The 15070-nt window shown below is 32.8% G+C and overlaps 2 protein-coding genes across 3 annotated transcripts; one reads left to right on the forward strand and one right to left on the reverse strand.

Moving 5' to 3' along the window:
- Positions 1-4143: 4143 nt before the first annotated feature.
- On the reverse strand, positions 4144-5753 carry LOC120273895. Its single transcript, XM_039280636.1, has 2 exons — positions 5602-5753; positions 4144-4571 (listed from the first exon to the last, which is right to left on the reverse strand). Exons 1-2 carry the CDS (start codon positions 5699-5701, stop codon positions 4276-4278), a joined length of 396 nt encoding a protein of 131 aa, XP_039136570.1. The 5' UTR covers positions 5702-5753; the 3' UTR covers positions 4144-4275.
- Positions 5754-6977: 1224 nt separating this feature from the next.
- Positions 6978-15018, forward strand: LOC120273508 (pentatricopeptide repeat-containing protein At5g02830, chloroplastic). Of its 2 annotated transcripts, none has more exons than XM_039280142.1 (13): positions 6978-7537; positions 7624-7711; positions 8082-8286; positions 9156-9263; positions 9951-10115; positions 10228-10824; positions 11317-11382; positions 12133-12213; positions 12969-13066; positions 13493-13703; positions 14344-14404; positions 14514-14782; positions 14865-15018. In XM_039280142.1, the coding sequence occupies exons 1-12, from the start codon at positions 7000-7002 to the stop codon at positions 14780-14782; spliced, it is 2487 nt and encodes an 828-aa protein (XP_039136076.1). In that variant the 5' UTR covers positions 6978-6999; the 3' UTR covers positions 14865-15018. The 2 variants fall into 2 exon arrangements, with proteins under 2 accessions (XP_039136076.1, XP_039136074.1); XM_039280140.1 differs by having other exon boundaries at positions 14884-15018.
- The last annotated feature ends 52 nt before the right edge of the window (positions 15019-15070 follow it).

A 15070-nucleotide genomic window follows, 5' to 3' on the forward strand; every position in this document is an offset into this window, starting at 1 on the left:
AATATCTCGTGTTAAATAGTGATGGCTCAAATTCTTGTCAAAAAAAATTAATTCACCCATGATATCGCAACTAATTCACACGCCGTAGAGACAGGTGCTTATCGCCCTTTTCAAAACTTGGACCCAAGAAATTTATCCTGTCTCATTCTATTGTTTTTTGCCCAATTAAATCAGAATTTACACATTGTTTTCATTTTTTTTAATACATACACTTCATTAAAAAAAAAAAATCAGAAATATGAAATGAAACAAACTTAATAATTAAACACATGTGTTTTTTCCCTTCCATGAACTTTAAATAAAATTGAATTTCAGAATATATATATATATATATATATATATATATATATATCCCTCAAAAACGAACGCCTTCACAAAAGAGCTTATCAAATGTTTATATAATAAAAACATACATAAAAAGAAAGAACATCAAACCCATCCACCAAACGAACAAGAAACCAAACACAAACAGTGAGAGTGAGCTTTCAAACCAAAAACAAATTAACTCATCTGATGAAAATAGAAGAGCTAGAAAACCATTGATTGAAAAACACAAAGAAGGACAAAGAGATCCAGATCTATACTATATATAACACAAGACATTACAAGAAGGATCACAAGCTACAACTATTCTAGTTCCGGATACCAGAAGATTTGGTGCCGGCGGCGGCGGCGGCGGCGGCGGATGAGATGGCGTTGCCTGAGACCATGGAGGCTATGTCCTTTATGATCCTTTCCGTTATCTTGCCTCTTTTTGGTGGCTGGTTACTATAAGAACTCACTGTGTTTGAAGTGGTAGTAGCTTGTCCTCCTGGCATTAATGTTGATGTATATCTCTAGTATAAGTGAGCTAATAATGAAGAAGGAGAAGTGAGAGTAAATGCAAGAGCTTGGATCTATATTTATAGATTTAATATTTTTCTAAATATGTATATATATGTTTTTTAAACTATAATTTGATGTTGATTTAAGATGAACATAATTTTATTGATGAAAAAAAAAATGTTTGTTAATTAATATTTGAAAAGTCAGTAGGATAAAACCGCAGAACTCATGTCATTGGTTGAGGGAGGGTGTTTCTGGACGTGCCTTTATTGCTCTGTGACTCTGTCCATTTATATATATAAAATTTTCGTTCATTAAAAAAAAAAAACATAATTTTTTTTTTTTCAAAAAGAAAAAAAATAATATAATATTTATTAAAAAAATTTAAATGAAAAATTTTTAGGAAATAGTTAATAATAATGGATTAAAATATAGCTAGTTTTTATGCCCCCAAAAAAAACAACAATAACTAAAAGCAAATAATGAATTATGACGTCAGTGATTCGTGATTGAGATGACGTCACACTCACAAAATAAGTAGCTTGGTCACTAAGCAACCGGATTCACAAGACCACGTGCACGCACTTCTTATTTTTTTATGTAGTTATTACATATGCAAATGATAATATAAATGATTTCGCAACTTTTTCCGATAGCCGGCTGCCTCAACTAATTTTTGTTGAATCTTTTTAATAATTTTTAGTGTAAGAATAGCGGACTAGTCCAACAATAACTACCTGTAATTATAATTAAAAAGATCTCGAATTCGAATCTCTCAGATTAAAATTTATGTTCAAAGTCTTATGTAAGAGTTTTGTGTAAAAATTATTTATTCCCAGAAGATCACTCAAGTTACCATAATAGTGTATATGTAAATTATGTTTTGTCTTTTGTTTTATCACTTATCTGATTTTATAAAAAAAAATATATATGAGAGTGTTTGTAGTCTTATTTTTCATTGGATTATATTGGTGGATGATTACTTATTCAAAATCTTCTGTAATTTTATAGTATAATTTACTTATTTTTCTTCAAAAATACGTCGTGGTTGTGTATTTTTTTTAAATATATTGTGGTTTTATTATTTTATTAAAAAAACAAATGATTTGATGCCATGTGTAAAATATTAAAATAAAATTTATTTAATAAATAAGTCAGTGATTACATCTAATATCTAATAATATATGTTTTTGTAATTAATTAACTATCAAGAAATACATCAGTAATAACAGTTTAAAGATGAGTGTTAGAATACCATTATATATTAATCAATTTATAAAATTTTATCTGCATCTTTATTTTAGTCATTAAAAAATAATATTAATTAATTTCAATTTTTAAATAACATAGACAAATTACAACTTTTCCTTTACACCATATATATATATATATTTTAAAAAAAATTTAGATATTGAAAACAGTGAATAAAGATTCGGAGTTATCCATTAGTGTCACAATGTCAGATATGTGAATATTCATGGAATATTATTATATTTTTTCTTTTCCATCACACATGAAACTTTGGGTGGAAGTAATCAAGATTAGGAAGTCCACATTGACATAAGATTTTCTGACATATTCCTGAAAATTTTTTATGTTTTTGTGGTTAAAAAAGTCAATAAAAATATGGACTTATTTTGGCATTCATTTTCTTTTCTTTTTTTACACGAATAGAATAATGAAATTGGTAATTTAATATTTTTGTAAAATTATAATTATTTTTTATCATATAAATATATAAAAATTAATAATATTTTTTTGCTCTCAAATGTGTTTTTTTAATAAGTTGATAAACTTCATGCATTAAAAATAAAAAAAATTATAGAACCAGTAAAATAAATAGGTAAAAACAAAACTGAACACATGCCATATTTGTCTATAAAATTAATATTGAGATTTAAATTTTTTTTCTTATTTTTTTTGTCTGATTGTTTTTTTTTAATGAATAAACAAACTTGTGTAAGAACTCATATTAAATTATTCCGATATAAAATCCATTAAATTAATTGCTAAACATGCTTAAATATAAAAGAGATATCATTCACCAGCGTTGAAATTGTGAGTTTTGATATATTATATATATCCAAAAATCAACAATTAACTTTAATATACCACTCCAACCAGATCATCCAAGTCACTAATTTTTTTAATATTTTTTTAAATCACAACCAGTAACAAACTTATATCCAATTATGTAAAAACCATAAAGTTTTTTTTGCAAAATTAACACAAACTGTAGTTGATAACAAAAACAACCTTAATTAAATCCCATACTACATCAAAAAATGCACATTAAAATCAAGCATATAATTTGCTCATAAAAATCAACAAATTTACACCCCAAAAAGTAAACTAAAAAAAAAAAAAACTAAAAATCCACCATCCTCAACTTCCTTTCAACATTGATGGAAAACTTAGTCTTTCCTAATCTATATACCAAAAAGACTTCTCATCATCATCAACATCAACATGAAACATTAAGAATCAGAGCTTGCATCAGAAGTGTAGCCACTCAAAGCAGGAGAAGTGTTTCTTGATGTTGAACTTCCACCATTCTTGGAAAACTTGGGAATCATTGAATGAATTAAGTTTCCAAAGATCTTGGCTTTGATTTGGCCTCTTTTTGGAAGAGGTTTCCTTCTCTCTTTCTTCAGCTTCTCTTCAAGTCTCTGATGATAGTTCTCCATTTCTTCTCTCTGTTAATTGGAAGTGAAGAGTGGTTGTTGGCTTTGAGTTATATTTATAGAGATGAAGTCAATAGTTTGCTTCCTTGTGAGGCAAGTGACTTGAGAGAGCATCTTTGAAATTTTCAAGTCTTATGACGTAGTACAATATGTCAGCTTGGGAATAACTTAAGTTTTAATGTTGTTGTTATTTGTAAGATGACATTAGTGCTTATGCCAGTTAAGATGGTGCTTGATTAAAATTGACAACTTAGATTTATATTTGATTACTCTTACCACACATGTCTTTGGTGAAATAGTTTTTTAATATGATAAAAGTGGATAAATTATAATTTTATTTTAAAAATAATATAATTATATAATTAAAATAGTAAAAACACATAAATAAGTAAATACATAACGAAGATTCTAATGAACTTCACCATAGACGGAAAATTATTGTCAGTCATGAACATGACGTCCTAAAAACATTCGGTGCAATAAATCGCTTTTCTCCTGATAGTTTTAGTCCGGGAAAAAATATATATATATATTTATATATAATTAAAAAAAGTGTTTTGTGAATATGAACAGTATATTGAGGAATTGTCCATAGGTAAGATATTCAATTCAAAAAATAAGAAAATATTGTATCTGATGGAAACTAGGATGACAAGTACTAATAAACCAAAATACACAATTTCAAGTTTCTTTTTTTTTTTTTTAACAAAGTTACAAACATCATTCTTCTTATTGAATTAAAGATTCATAAAGAAGAGGATGATGCTCACTTGAGTGGAACACTGAGGGAGTAAACAATGAGCATTGTCACAACAACAATGGCACCTGCCAAAGTGAATTGAGGACTTGTCCATAACTTCAGATTTGATCTCTCTGTTCTTTTGATAGGATCGATTTCCTCCGATAATGGATATTCGGAGCGACGGGGATTCCAGCTCACATACTTGTCTGCATTGAATTGTGAAAATAGAGATTTCTTTGCTTTTTTTCTCATTGCTGATTTCTTCCCTTTATTTCTGAAACTTGACCATGCTTTGTCCCAGTCTCTGGATGTTTCATCACCTGATTTGCAGGAATAAAATAAACATTCAGATTTTAGAGCTTGCAAAAACTTCACCAAATATGGAAAAAGTTGAACATGGAATGGAATCAAATACAATTCATCTATAATAGAAGAGTTATTATAAGGTTTTGTTGACACTTTAAGAATAAATAAATGATCTCTCTCTTGGCATAATAACAGCATAGACTTAACATAAAATTCATTAATTTTTTAGCTTCACAATCAGTTTCTTTAAGCAATTCACTGCCACAAGAGTTCAGAAATCACTTTAAATGATTCAATAAATATCTTTTTCTCTTGGAGCAATCTATTACTGTAAACCATGAAATGCAGAAATAAATATTTAGATTTGAGAGCTCTTAAACAATGCACAATCTATGCAAAGTTGAATACATGGGATTGAAACAAACTCATCTATCATACAAATATCATAAGCTTTCATTAGTACAATTTTTTTTTTTCATTTGTCCATCCATTGTATTTTCTTCATGTACACAACTCTGACAATGAATAATCTCTCTTATTACTGCAATGAGTAGCATATACTCAATACATGCTAACTCTTGAATTACAATAACAAACTAATTGACATTTTTCTTTGCTTTCCAAATCTCGTCTTCTTTTGCTCAAAATGAGTTCAATGTTCCAATATATAAAGCTTCTTCCTTTTTTGTTAATTTTATTTTTGGTAATCAAAATCAAAACACACATTCATAAATGACAACTCTAAAACAATGCAAAATCAATGCAAAGTTGAATAAATGGAATCAAATCAAATTCATGTTTCAGACAAACATAAGAAGCTTTAATCAGTGCAATCTCTTCCATTTATCTATGAAAACAAAATCCCTTCAACAACAAACAATCTCTATCTCTTCTAAGGTCCAAAATCACATCTTTCATGCAATCAATCTCTTTCTACAACTCTCTGCCACAAAAGAGTTCATGCAATCCAAAATTTGACACAAATCTAATACATATCAAACCATTAATCCTGAAAATTGATGAAAAAATTGGGGAATTGATTACCGTTGTCATTCTTCCCATTGTCTCGTGATGAAGAGCCATCTTTGGAACAGCGAGGGAGAAGGGGACCCCTAGCTGCTAACCTTCTCACGCCCAGATTCATGGCGAGGAAGCCAGTGAAACAGTGGGGAAGTGATTGGAAGTTTGAGACTGAGAAGAAGGGGTTTCTCCTTCATTCATGGCCATTCCCTTATTCTTTGAGTGTCTGATGTGGATAAAGTGGGCCCCATCCAACGTGGATTGTATCAGCTGTGGTGCTCCAAACAGCAAACCTAGTCTTTATTATTTATTTTTATTATTATTATTTTTTTTGGGCCATAGTTTAAAACAAAAATATATGAAAACCACTAAATGATGAAGTGATAAGTCATCCGAATGGTAGGTGAGTGGTATAGAATCGGATATCCATGTTATAATACTGCATAACTCTGTACAGATTTTGTAGAAATATTTTAGCAGTACTATTTATTTATTATTTATGTCTTTTGTGGGAGGAGTTATATTCTCTACTTCTTTAAAGTTATAAGACAAGATATTTACTATTATAGAGTTATGATATATGATATATCATCTTGGGCACATGTGGTAAGGTATCATTAGCTCCCGAGTATTAATCCGTCCCACATTGTATTCCCCTAGAGAATTACATATTTATTTCTTTAACAACCCTTTGTTGGTGACATGTGTGGTTTTTGTCAATATATCAATATATATAAACAAAAGACTAATTTTTTTAAAAAAAATAAGATTGAAAAGGGTATAAAAAACATATGGCTTGAACGCAACAAACATATATTTCAACTTGATACTTTGCCTTTTTTAGTCTATAATGATTAAAATTACTAATATGCTTTTTTCTTGGTTTTCTACAGCTTCGGACAACCATATCAATCTCTCAACTAGGCTTCTAAGAAGATAAAACACTTCCTCAACTTCATCAGCATAAGAGCTTTTCATCAATCTCGCGAGATAGATCATAATCCCAGCTTTGGAGTGAGAGGTTTTTTTTTTTTGTAGTCTTAGCAGGTTTGTTCTATTAGACGGTGGTTTTTCACCTGCTAGACTGTCTTTTTTTTTCTTGTCGCTTCTGCTTTATTTGTTTCCCCTGCTTTATTATTATTATTATTAATTATTACACCTGCTAGACTGTCTTTTTTTTTTTCTTGTCGCTTCTGCTTTATTTGTTTCCACTGCTTTATTATTATTATTATTAATTATTACATCATAATAATTAATAACAACGCAAGCTGTTCCATTCCTCGTATCCAATCAAAGCCGCCAAATTTCCTCAAAATATCTTTTTCTTTCCTAATCTCAAAGCACAGCTCTTATGATATCTTTATAGTGTCCTCTTTCTTTCTTTCCCTCCTCCCAATCGCGCGGGTGACCCAGAGCTCAACAATGGCGGAGCTTGGCGTCATCGTCTCCTCTTCTCTCCACCTCCCTCCTTCCTCCTCTCTCTCCAAACCCTCATCCCCTCCCCGCCGCTCCTCTCGCCGTAGCCTTCGCCTCTCGCCGCAACCCCTGCTTTCCGATGTCCGCATCGACCTCACCTCTCCTGCCTCCTCCTCCGAACCCTCCACCCGTCGTCTCCTCAAGTACTACGCTCGCCTCGCCTCGAAGATCGCCCGGGGTGGTCGCTTCACTGACTTCCTTATGATCGCCGAGAGCGTCCTCACCTCTGACGCCGTCGCTGCCGAGTCGTCGCAGTTCGTGGCCCGTGTTGACACCCGGATGATCTCCAGTGGGATCTATGATGTATTGCGGAATGGGGGTCTTAATGTGGTTCTTGATTTCTTGAATGGGGCTCACAGGCTCGGCTTTTGTCCTTCTTCGTTCTTTGACGAGGCTGCGATTGAAGCTTTGGGGGTGGAGTGCCGGAGGTTAGTGGAAAGAAGAAGGTTGGACGAGTTTGTGGAGATAATGGAAACTCTGGCTGGTAAGTGAGGGATTTGGTAGTTTTCAATTGCTTTTTAGCTGAAAAGAAGTTATCATTTGATTGTTTAGTTGTTTTCATGTCTCCAGATTATCAGTTCTTTGTTAAAGAAGTTGTTGATCCTGATGTTGTATTGAGGATATTTGTCCAGAGGCGTAATGTAGAAATGGCTGTCAGGTAAAACTAAGCAAGGGGTCTTTTCTTTAAGGTTTTACCATACATTGATTAGCTCAAGATTGTTAATGTGATCACACACATAGAAACTTCTTGCATATTTTAGTTGGCCATTCAAGGTTGTTCTTTTGTCTCCAAAGCAGAGGTTATAAGGTAAGCAGGTAGAATGGTTTGCAACTTTGCACTAATTCTTGTCAACCTTGTGTCATCATTCTCTCTTGCTACAGAAAGCTGTATTTTATGAACTTTTTTGCATTGTGACAATTAGAATTATGTACATTTTTGCTTTACTATCAAAATGGTCAAGGGATCTTTACTTCTATCGTGCTTGCTAGTCAAGTATACTGTTTAACGGGTAGGCATGTATTTGCAGATATGCAAGCATATTTCCCCATGCCCAACTGCTTCTATGTTCCGTCATGAATGAATTTGGGAAGAAACGTGACTTAAAATCAGCCATAAGAACTTTTGAAGCAATTAAAGAAACTTGTGGTGGCTATAACATGTTTGCTTGCCGCAGTATAATTGATATTTGTGGACTTTGTGGAGATTTATTGAAATCCAGGAGTATTTTTGAGGTAAGATGATTGTTTTAAGTTGGTTTACACTCTGACATATGAAAATGATGGTATTTCTGGTTCGCAGATAATACCATGTGAGTTTTATTAAGCCAAATTACTTGATGTTCTCATGTATGTGCATAAGCATTTCATCTTTTGCCTTCACTTTCCTTCTCAAGTTTAATTGGTGATTTTCATCTTGAACTGTCATATTCCTTCCTGAAATTGACTAGTGGGACACTTCTGCACTAAGTTGCCTTGTTTACTATATGAGCTGCAATTTTTCCTGCTCAAAGCAAATTTATCTTAGTGAGAAACAATATTAAAGATGGCTGTCAAAGCTTTTCCAATATCTTGCTATGCAAATCATGGCATGTTCGTCAAGTAGGATTACTTCAGCACTTCAGATTTAAGTCAGGATTACTTATGCGCTGCAAACTGTCTTGTGGAAGCAGAGGAACTATTGAAAGAGAGATTTGTTCTTGGCTACTGATGGGATATGGATCTAAATCTTAAGCTAGATTTGTAGGTCCTTTATGATTTCATGCATGCTATTTAACCATAGAAGTATAAAAGACAGGATTCTTCGGTGAGGTAAAAGAAGGATGTATACGCTAAACTTTTCATGTAATAAGAGTATTATTTTTCATTTCTGGATGCATGCCTCCCCCTGGAGATGGATAATTACTTAATTAGCAGCACAGCATAATTTGTTACACAATATGCCAATTTCTCAGGATGAAATATCCAGATGTGCGTTTGTTTTACTTAGGGGCCATATGGATATAATTTTTGCTAGTAGTCTCAAATTTTGCTTCTGTATGGATTTTAATTCTTTTGATGCTGTTATGATGTTTGATTTTTTATATTTGGAGGATCTAATGTAGGAGTTGCTCGCTCAGAAGATCACACCAAACACCTACGTCTTCAACAGCCTTATGAATGTCAATGCCCGTGATTTGAGCTACACCTTGCATGTTTACAGACATATGCAAGTAATGAAATCTTCTTCTTTCTAATGTTGGCATTTATAGGTAGGTGCTGTTTTTGGTTTTCTTTTTCTTTTGTCTATGTCATATAATCTGTTTTCCTCACACAGAATTAGTACTTAGGTTGGTTGATAGCCTCAACTGTGTTTTTTTGTTTGCATCTTCGAGATTGTTCATGAGATATGCAGTCAGTTATGTATCAAGAGAAAGTATATATAGGATCACATATATAGGTACGCTCTTGTATAATATTTGGCTAAGAAGTCTTCAATCATTTTGTCACATTCTTTGTTTTATGTTTCCTTTTCTTCTGTTTTTTGCATTTCTGGTGCATCTCATTGTATACTTGCTTTTGAGCTTCACCTTAAATTTACATTTTAGAATGTATGGTAGTTCCCATATTATCAATTATGCTATCTCATAGCTGAACATAAGGTCTTCTTTACCCTAGAATATTGGCTTTAGTTATCCTTGTGGATATGATCTTACAATCTTCTGTTAAAGATGCTTTAGTGGCTTTTTGGAGCATGTAATCTTTTCAGACTTACATCTTGCTTTTCTTCTCTTCCAGTGAACTATTTTTCTTTCATAAATTTGTGTTTTGTTGTGTTACAAAAACTATTGAATATTTAGTTTCCAGTTAACCATGACTTTGTTAGTGTGTTCTGCTAACTTAATTTTACCATTTATTAGGCTTTATGTGTCACTCTGGATCTGGCATCTTATAACATAATCTTGAAGGCTTGTTGCAATGCGAAAAGAGTTGATTTAGCCCAAGATGTGTATAAGGAGATGAAAGACCTGCAATCAATGGGTGTCTTCAAATTGGATGTTATCACATACAGTACAATGATAAAAGTCTGTTGTATTTCAGCTCAGATGGCATCCTTAAATCCTCTCCTTTTTCTTACATTTTTTACCCTTGCCCTTCCTAATCCAATCTTATCTCACAACTTTTCCACTTGTCTAGGTATTTGCAGATGCAAAATTGTCGCAAATGGCTTTGAATGTAAAAGAAGACATGCTTTGGGCTGGTGTTGATCTTAATATAGTAACATGGTCTTCATTAATCAGTGCTTTCACTAATGCTGGTGATGTAGATCGTGCTTTGCAGATGTTTGAAAAAATGATTCGAGCTGGATGTGCACCCAATGCTCAGTGTTGTAACATTCTGCTTAATGCTTTTGTTGAGTCATGCCAGTATGACAGAGCTTTTCGACTTTTCTATACTTGGAAAGAGAGTGGATTTAAAGTTTTTCAGAATATGAAGAAGAGGGAGCATGACAATATTCATGATTCCTCATTACTAGATCAACTTACTGGAGATGGTGATACTCAGTCAATCTGTTTATATGATTCAAAACCTTTAGGCAACATGGTAGTTGTTCCCTTCAGACCAACTGTTGCTACGTTTAACATTCTAATGAAGGCCTGTGGTTCTGATCACTACCGAGCAAAATCCCTGATGGATGAAATGAAAATAATGGACCTTTCGCCCAACCATATCAGCTGGTCTATCTTGATTAATATCTATGGGACATCTCAAGACATTTGGGGTGCCATACAGGTTAGTTTGAGCCTCAAATTTTTTCTGCTATATCTTTGCTTGGAAGGTACACTCTGCTAGACCATATAGTTTCTAAATTTATAATGTTAATTATACTTTTGACATTTTCTTGTTGTAGTTGCTTACTTGCTTTGATGCTTCATACTTTTTTATAAGAAGTAAGATGAAGATATTCAAGATCCATAAATATGTCTGTATACAATCTTGGCTTGACATACTATATGCATATAAGACGTTCCCTCTCTAATTTCTTTGAGATACAATTTTGTTTATAACACCCCATGTAAAAATATGAACTCAGGTTGCTTCTAGAATTCATGCATATCTTCTCTTTTGTTTAATGTATAATTAGGATGGAGTATATTTTAATAACTGACTCTGGCTGTTGTTTGTTTCCCCTTTCTTGTTGATCAAACTTTCTGCTTGAGCATGCTTTATAGTATCTGTCATTTATTTTTCTTAAGCTAATAGTAACTTTGTTTTTTGATACAGGCATTCAAAACGATGCATAGATTTGGAATTAAGCCTGATGTTATTGCATACACTACAGCAATTAAGGTTGAGAGAATTTTATATACTAATTTGAGTTTGATATCCCTCTTCAATTACTTTGAATTATGGAGATTACAACCTGCTTCTATTCCTATGTGCCTTTATTTTCTAGGATCCAAGTACCCTAATAATTTTAACAAGTTTTGTCTTGATATTCACTATTCACATGTAACTGGTAACATGTTTAAAAATATATAAGTTAAAAGTTGTTGAATATTGGATTTCTACTTAGGATGTAAGAGAAAATCAATACCAGCTGAAACCCTGAACTGCAAAGATGAACAGAACAATTTAAGAAAGATAATTTCGAGAAAATGCTATCTAGGAACATTCTTTGATTGTTTTGATCTTAATGCTTTTTCTACAACTGATCAACCCCATTTGAAGGAAAAAAAGGACTTAAGATTTATTCCATAATTTGACAAATCTGGTGACAGTAAGAATTGTTTCTATGTAAATGTCTTCAACTTTGTGTTGATTTTTACAATTCTTTAGAAATGACATATTTTTAATCAAAGAGTTTCAAATTTCTTCCAATATCAAGATGAGGGAGTAAATAATGCAAGTGGCAATAAAAAATGAGGCTTTGAGGATCGGCTAAATTATGTCTATAAAATCTACATTTTTGAAGAGGTAATGGTGTAGAATAGATGGGTTTGTTTATTTAACTTTTATTTGGTGAAGATTCTTGCTGTCATTATTTAGAAAGTTAGATGTTTTCAACCTGCTTTTGTCAGCTTTATAATTATTTTGCAGGCTTGTGTGGAAAATGAAAACCCAAAGATGGCATTCATTTTATTTGAAGAGATGAAAAGACATAAAATTCAACCCAATTTGGTGAGCCTCTTGTCATGATAATTGACAATTAATTGTCAGTCTTGTTGATTTATCTATTTATATATTTATTTTTTGACAAAGAGTTGCGAGCAACTAGAACATCTGTCCAATAACAGACATAGACTAGCATCTATTATTATTTCAAGGCATTATCTCCGTCAACCAAAAAGATAACTTGAGGCCCTGATGAAATAAAATGAGCTCACTATTGTGTCTGGCCAACTTTGTGAGGGCATCTTTGGGTGTCTTTTCTCTTACGCTAGTTAATGGGTATGTAATGTCTTGCTGTTTCAGAAACAGTTTTTGTTTCGATTATGCAAATCTTTATGCTTGATATTTGACTGGTGTACGTATGCCTTTGTCTTCCTATACATTCACATGAAATTTCCCTTGTGTCTTTTATCTACCACTCTTGTACCACATTCTGACATTCTTGTCCTCATTTCCAATTCATCAACATGTATTGCCGTCCAATTTGTGTTCCAGTCTTCCTTTAGCTCATAATGAAAATAGGCAAGTTTGTCTTTTATGCGAACCCGGATGCTATTCTCTATCAAGTGGCCACCATAACTTTATTACACGTTCTATGTTGCTGCCACGCTCAGTTTTATATCTTATCTTGTGATGCTTGCTGAATTGCAGTAGAATTCTGCCAATATCTTTATTTTTTTTGCTTCGAGTGTTTTGCCTTGACCATGATGAGATCTCATTTTGGGTGAAGAATTAAGTCAGCCCTTTGTGAAATGGTATTTCAGGTGACATATAATACGCTTTTAAGAGCTCTTACTCGATATGGATCATTGCATGATGTTCAACAATGCCTAGCCATGTATCAGGACATGAGGAAAGCGGGGTATGAAGAATCTTTTTTGGCTTCCTACAGATGTGTATACATGTCGATCTTGAATTTATTCTCTGTTGTCTTAATTTCTCTCTTGGAAAATTGTGCCAATTGATGCATGTATTTAAATGTGATGAAAAAAATGGTTATGATGTAGTTTTAGGCAAGTTTCTATCCATATCCTGCATCCAGACTTAAAAAAGATTTTTGTTTGTTTGTTTGTTTGTTTTTTTTTAATTTTAAATTTCTTTAACCAAATGCTGATTATATTGCATTAAATTAAGCAAGTATTATCTTTTGTACATTCTGCATCTAGAAGTGGAGTATGCTGAATTGCTGTTTGTTTGAGAACCTATGTATGTTTTTCAGTTTCTTTTCAATATTGTACAAATAAATATAATGTTTTCCTGGACTAATATTATAACATTCCTGTCACAGCTACAATTCTATTGATTATCATCTTGAGGAATTACTTGAGGAATGGTGTGAAGGCGTATTATCTGGTGGCAATCAAAATAAGATTCTAGCTGGTGCTGGTCGTTCTCACACTATGAAGAAGCCTTACAGCTTGCTTATCGAGAAGGTAGCAACTCATTTGCAAAAAGATGTTGGTGACAACCAAGCTATTGATATTCGAGGCCTTACAAAGGTTAGTCTAAGTGCAGTATGTGACTTTGATATCTGCTTCTTTTGTTAGCTATTGAGCATGACAGGGAACTCGAGTTTACCAAAGTTTACTGATTTGTGAATGTTCTAAATAAGCTCTCTCCATGGGGAATTAGTGAAAATGGGTAGTTAATGTCTGTGCTCACAAGGGGATAAAGCCCTTTTGGAACATCAGAATCAATGACCCTCTTAGGAATTCAATCATTAGGATTTCATGAAAATACCAGATGAGTGCTTGTAAAACCATCTTGCGGTTCCTTATTTAATATCAAAATGAGTTTGTGTCAGCATCCAAATCCATATGTCACTTGTTTGGGTAACACCATCTGTCCTTTACACTCCATAGTTATCATGGAAGAATGAAACACAGCATAAGGTTGCTATTGCTTCATGTTCAGTGTTCAATCACTCTTAATGTATGTACAACATCGAAGTCGGGACTTGGTAGGGTAAAGCCTTATATCAGCCAGAGTATGTGCAACTTGATGATAACATACATATCAAAAGCTGGGTCCTCCATCTTGTTGTATTTACAGTTAACTCTACTGGTTGTTTATATCCTGCTTCCTGCTTAACACTACCATCTATAGTTTGCTAAACCATTTACAATAATAAACTTACAGGTTGAAGCTAGGATTATTGTTCTTTCAGTCTTGAGAATGATCAAAGAGAGGTATCAATCAGGTAAGAATGGTTTTCTATTTATTAACAGATGTTAAATTGTGTTTAGTTCTTTCAGTCTTGCAGTGTCTCTTCTACATTAAAAACTCAAGATCTTTAATTTCTATTACAGGAAAACCCATCGAAGATGACATTCTCATCATCTCCGGGATCGGGAAGTATGCGAATGATGCTGCCAATCATGAATCAGATGTGCAACATGCAATCATCAAAGTTCTCCAGGATGAACTGGGTCTTGAAGTTAATACTGGACATGGGACTGGCCCAGTTGGTAATTCCAAAGATCAGAAATACCAGGCAAGACGGCCACAAGATATTGGTCTGTTAAAGGTCACAAAGGAATCACTCTGTCACTGGTTGCAGAGGAAAAACAGACAATAGGTGACAAACATCCTTATATTATTATTATTATTATTATTATTATTATTATTATTATTATTATTATTTTATTTTGATGATTTAGTGGTGATCTTCCATTTCAGGTTCGGGCCGGGTAAATTGGAGCATACGCCTTGAATTTTTTGGGCTACATTAATTTATCCACTTATTATTTTGGGTTCACGGTGGAATTTTATATCATTTTTATAGTTAATATATAGCCATAATAAGTCTATACATTTTCTTCTCTGCTTAAAGATCGGATTGTCAACAACTCTAAAAAAGAAAATA

The sequence above is a fragment of the Dioscorea cayenensis genome, chromosome 12, assembly GCF_009730915.1.
Source record: "Dioscorea cayenensis subsp. rotundata cultivar TDr96_F1 chromosome 12, TDr96_F1_v2_PseudoChromosome.rev07_lg8_w22 25.fasta, whole genome shotgun sequence".
Lineage (NCBI taxonomy): Eukaryota > Viridiplantae > Streptophyta > Magnoliopsida > Dioscoreales > Dioscoreaceae > Dioscorea > Dioscorea cayenensis.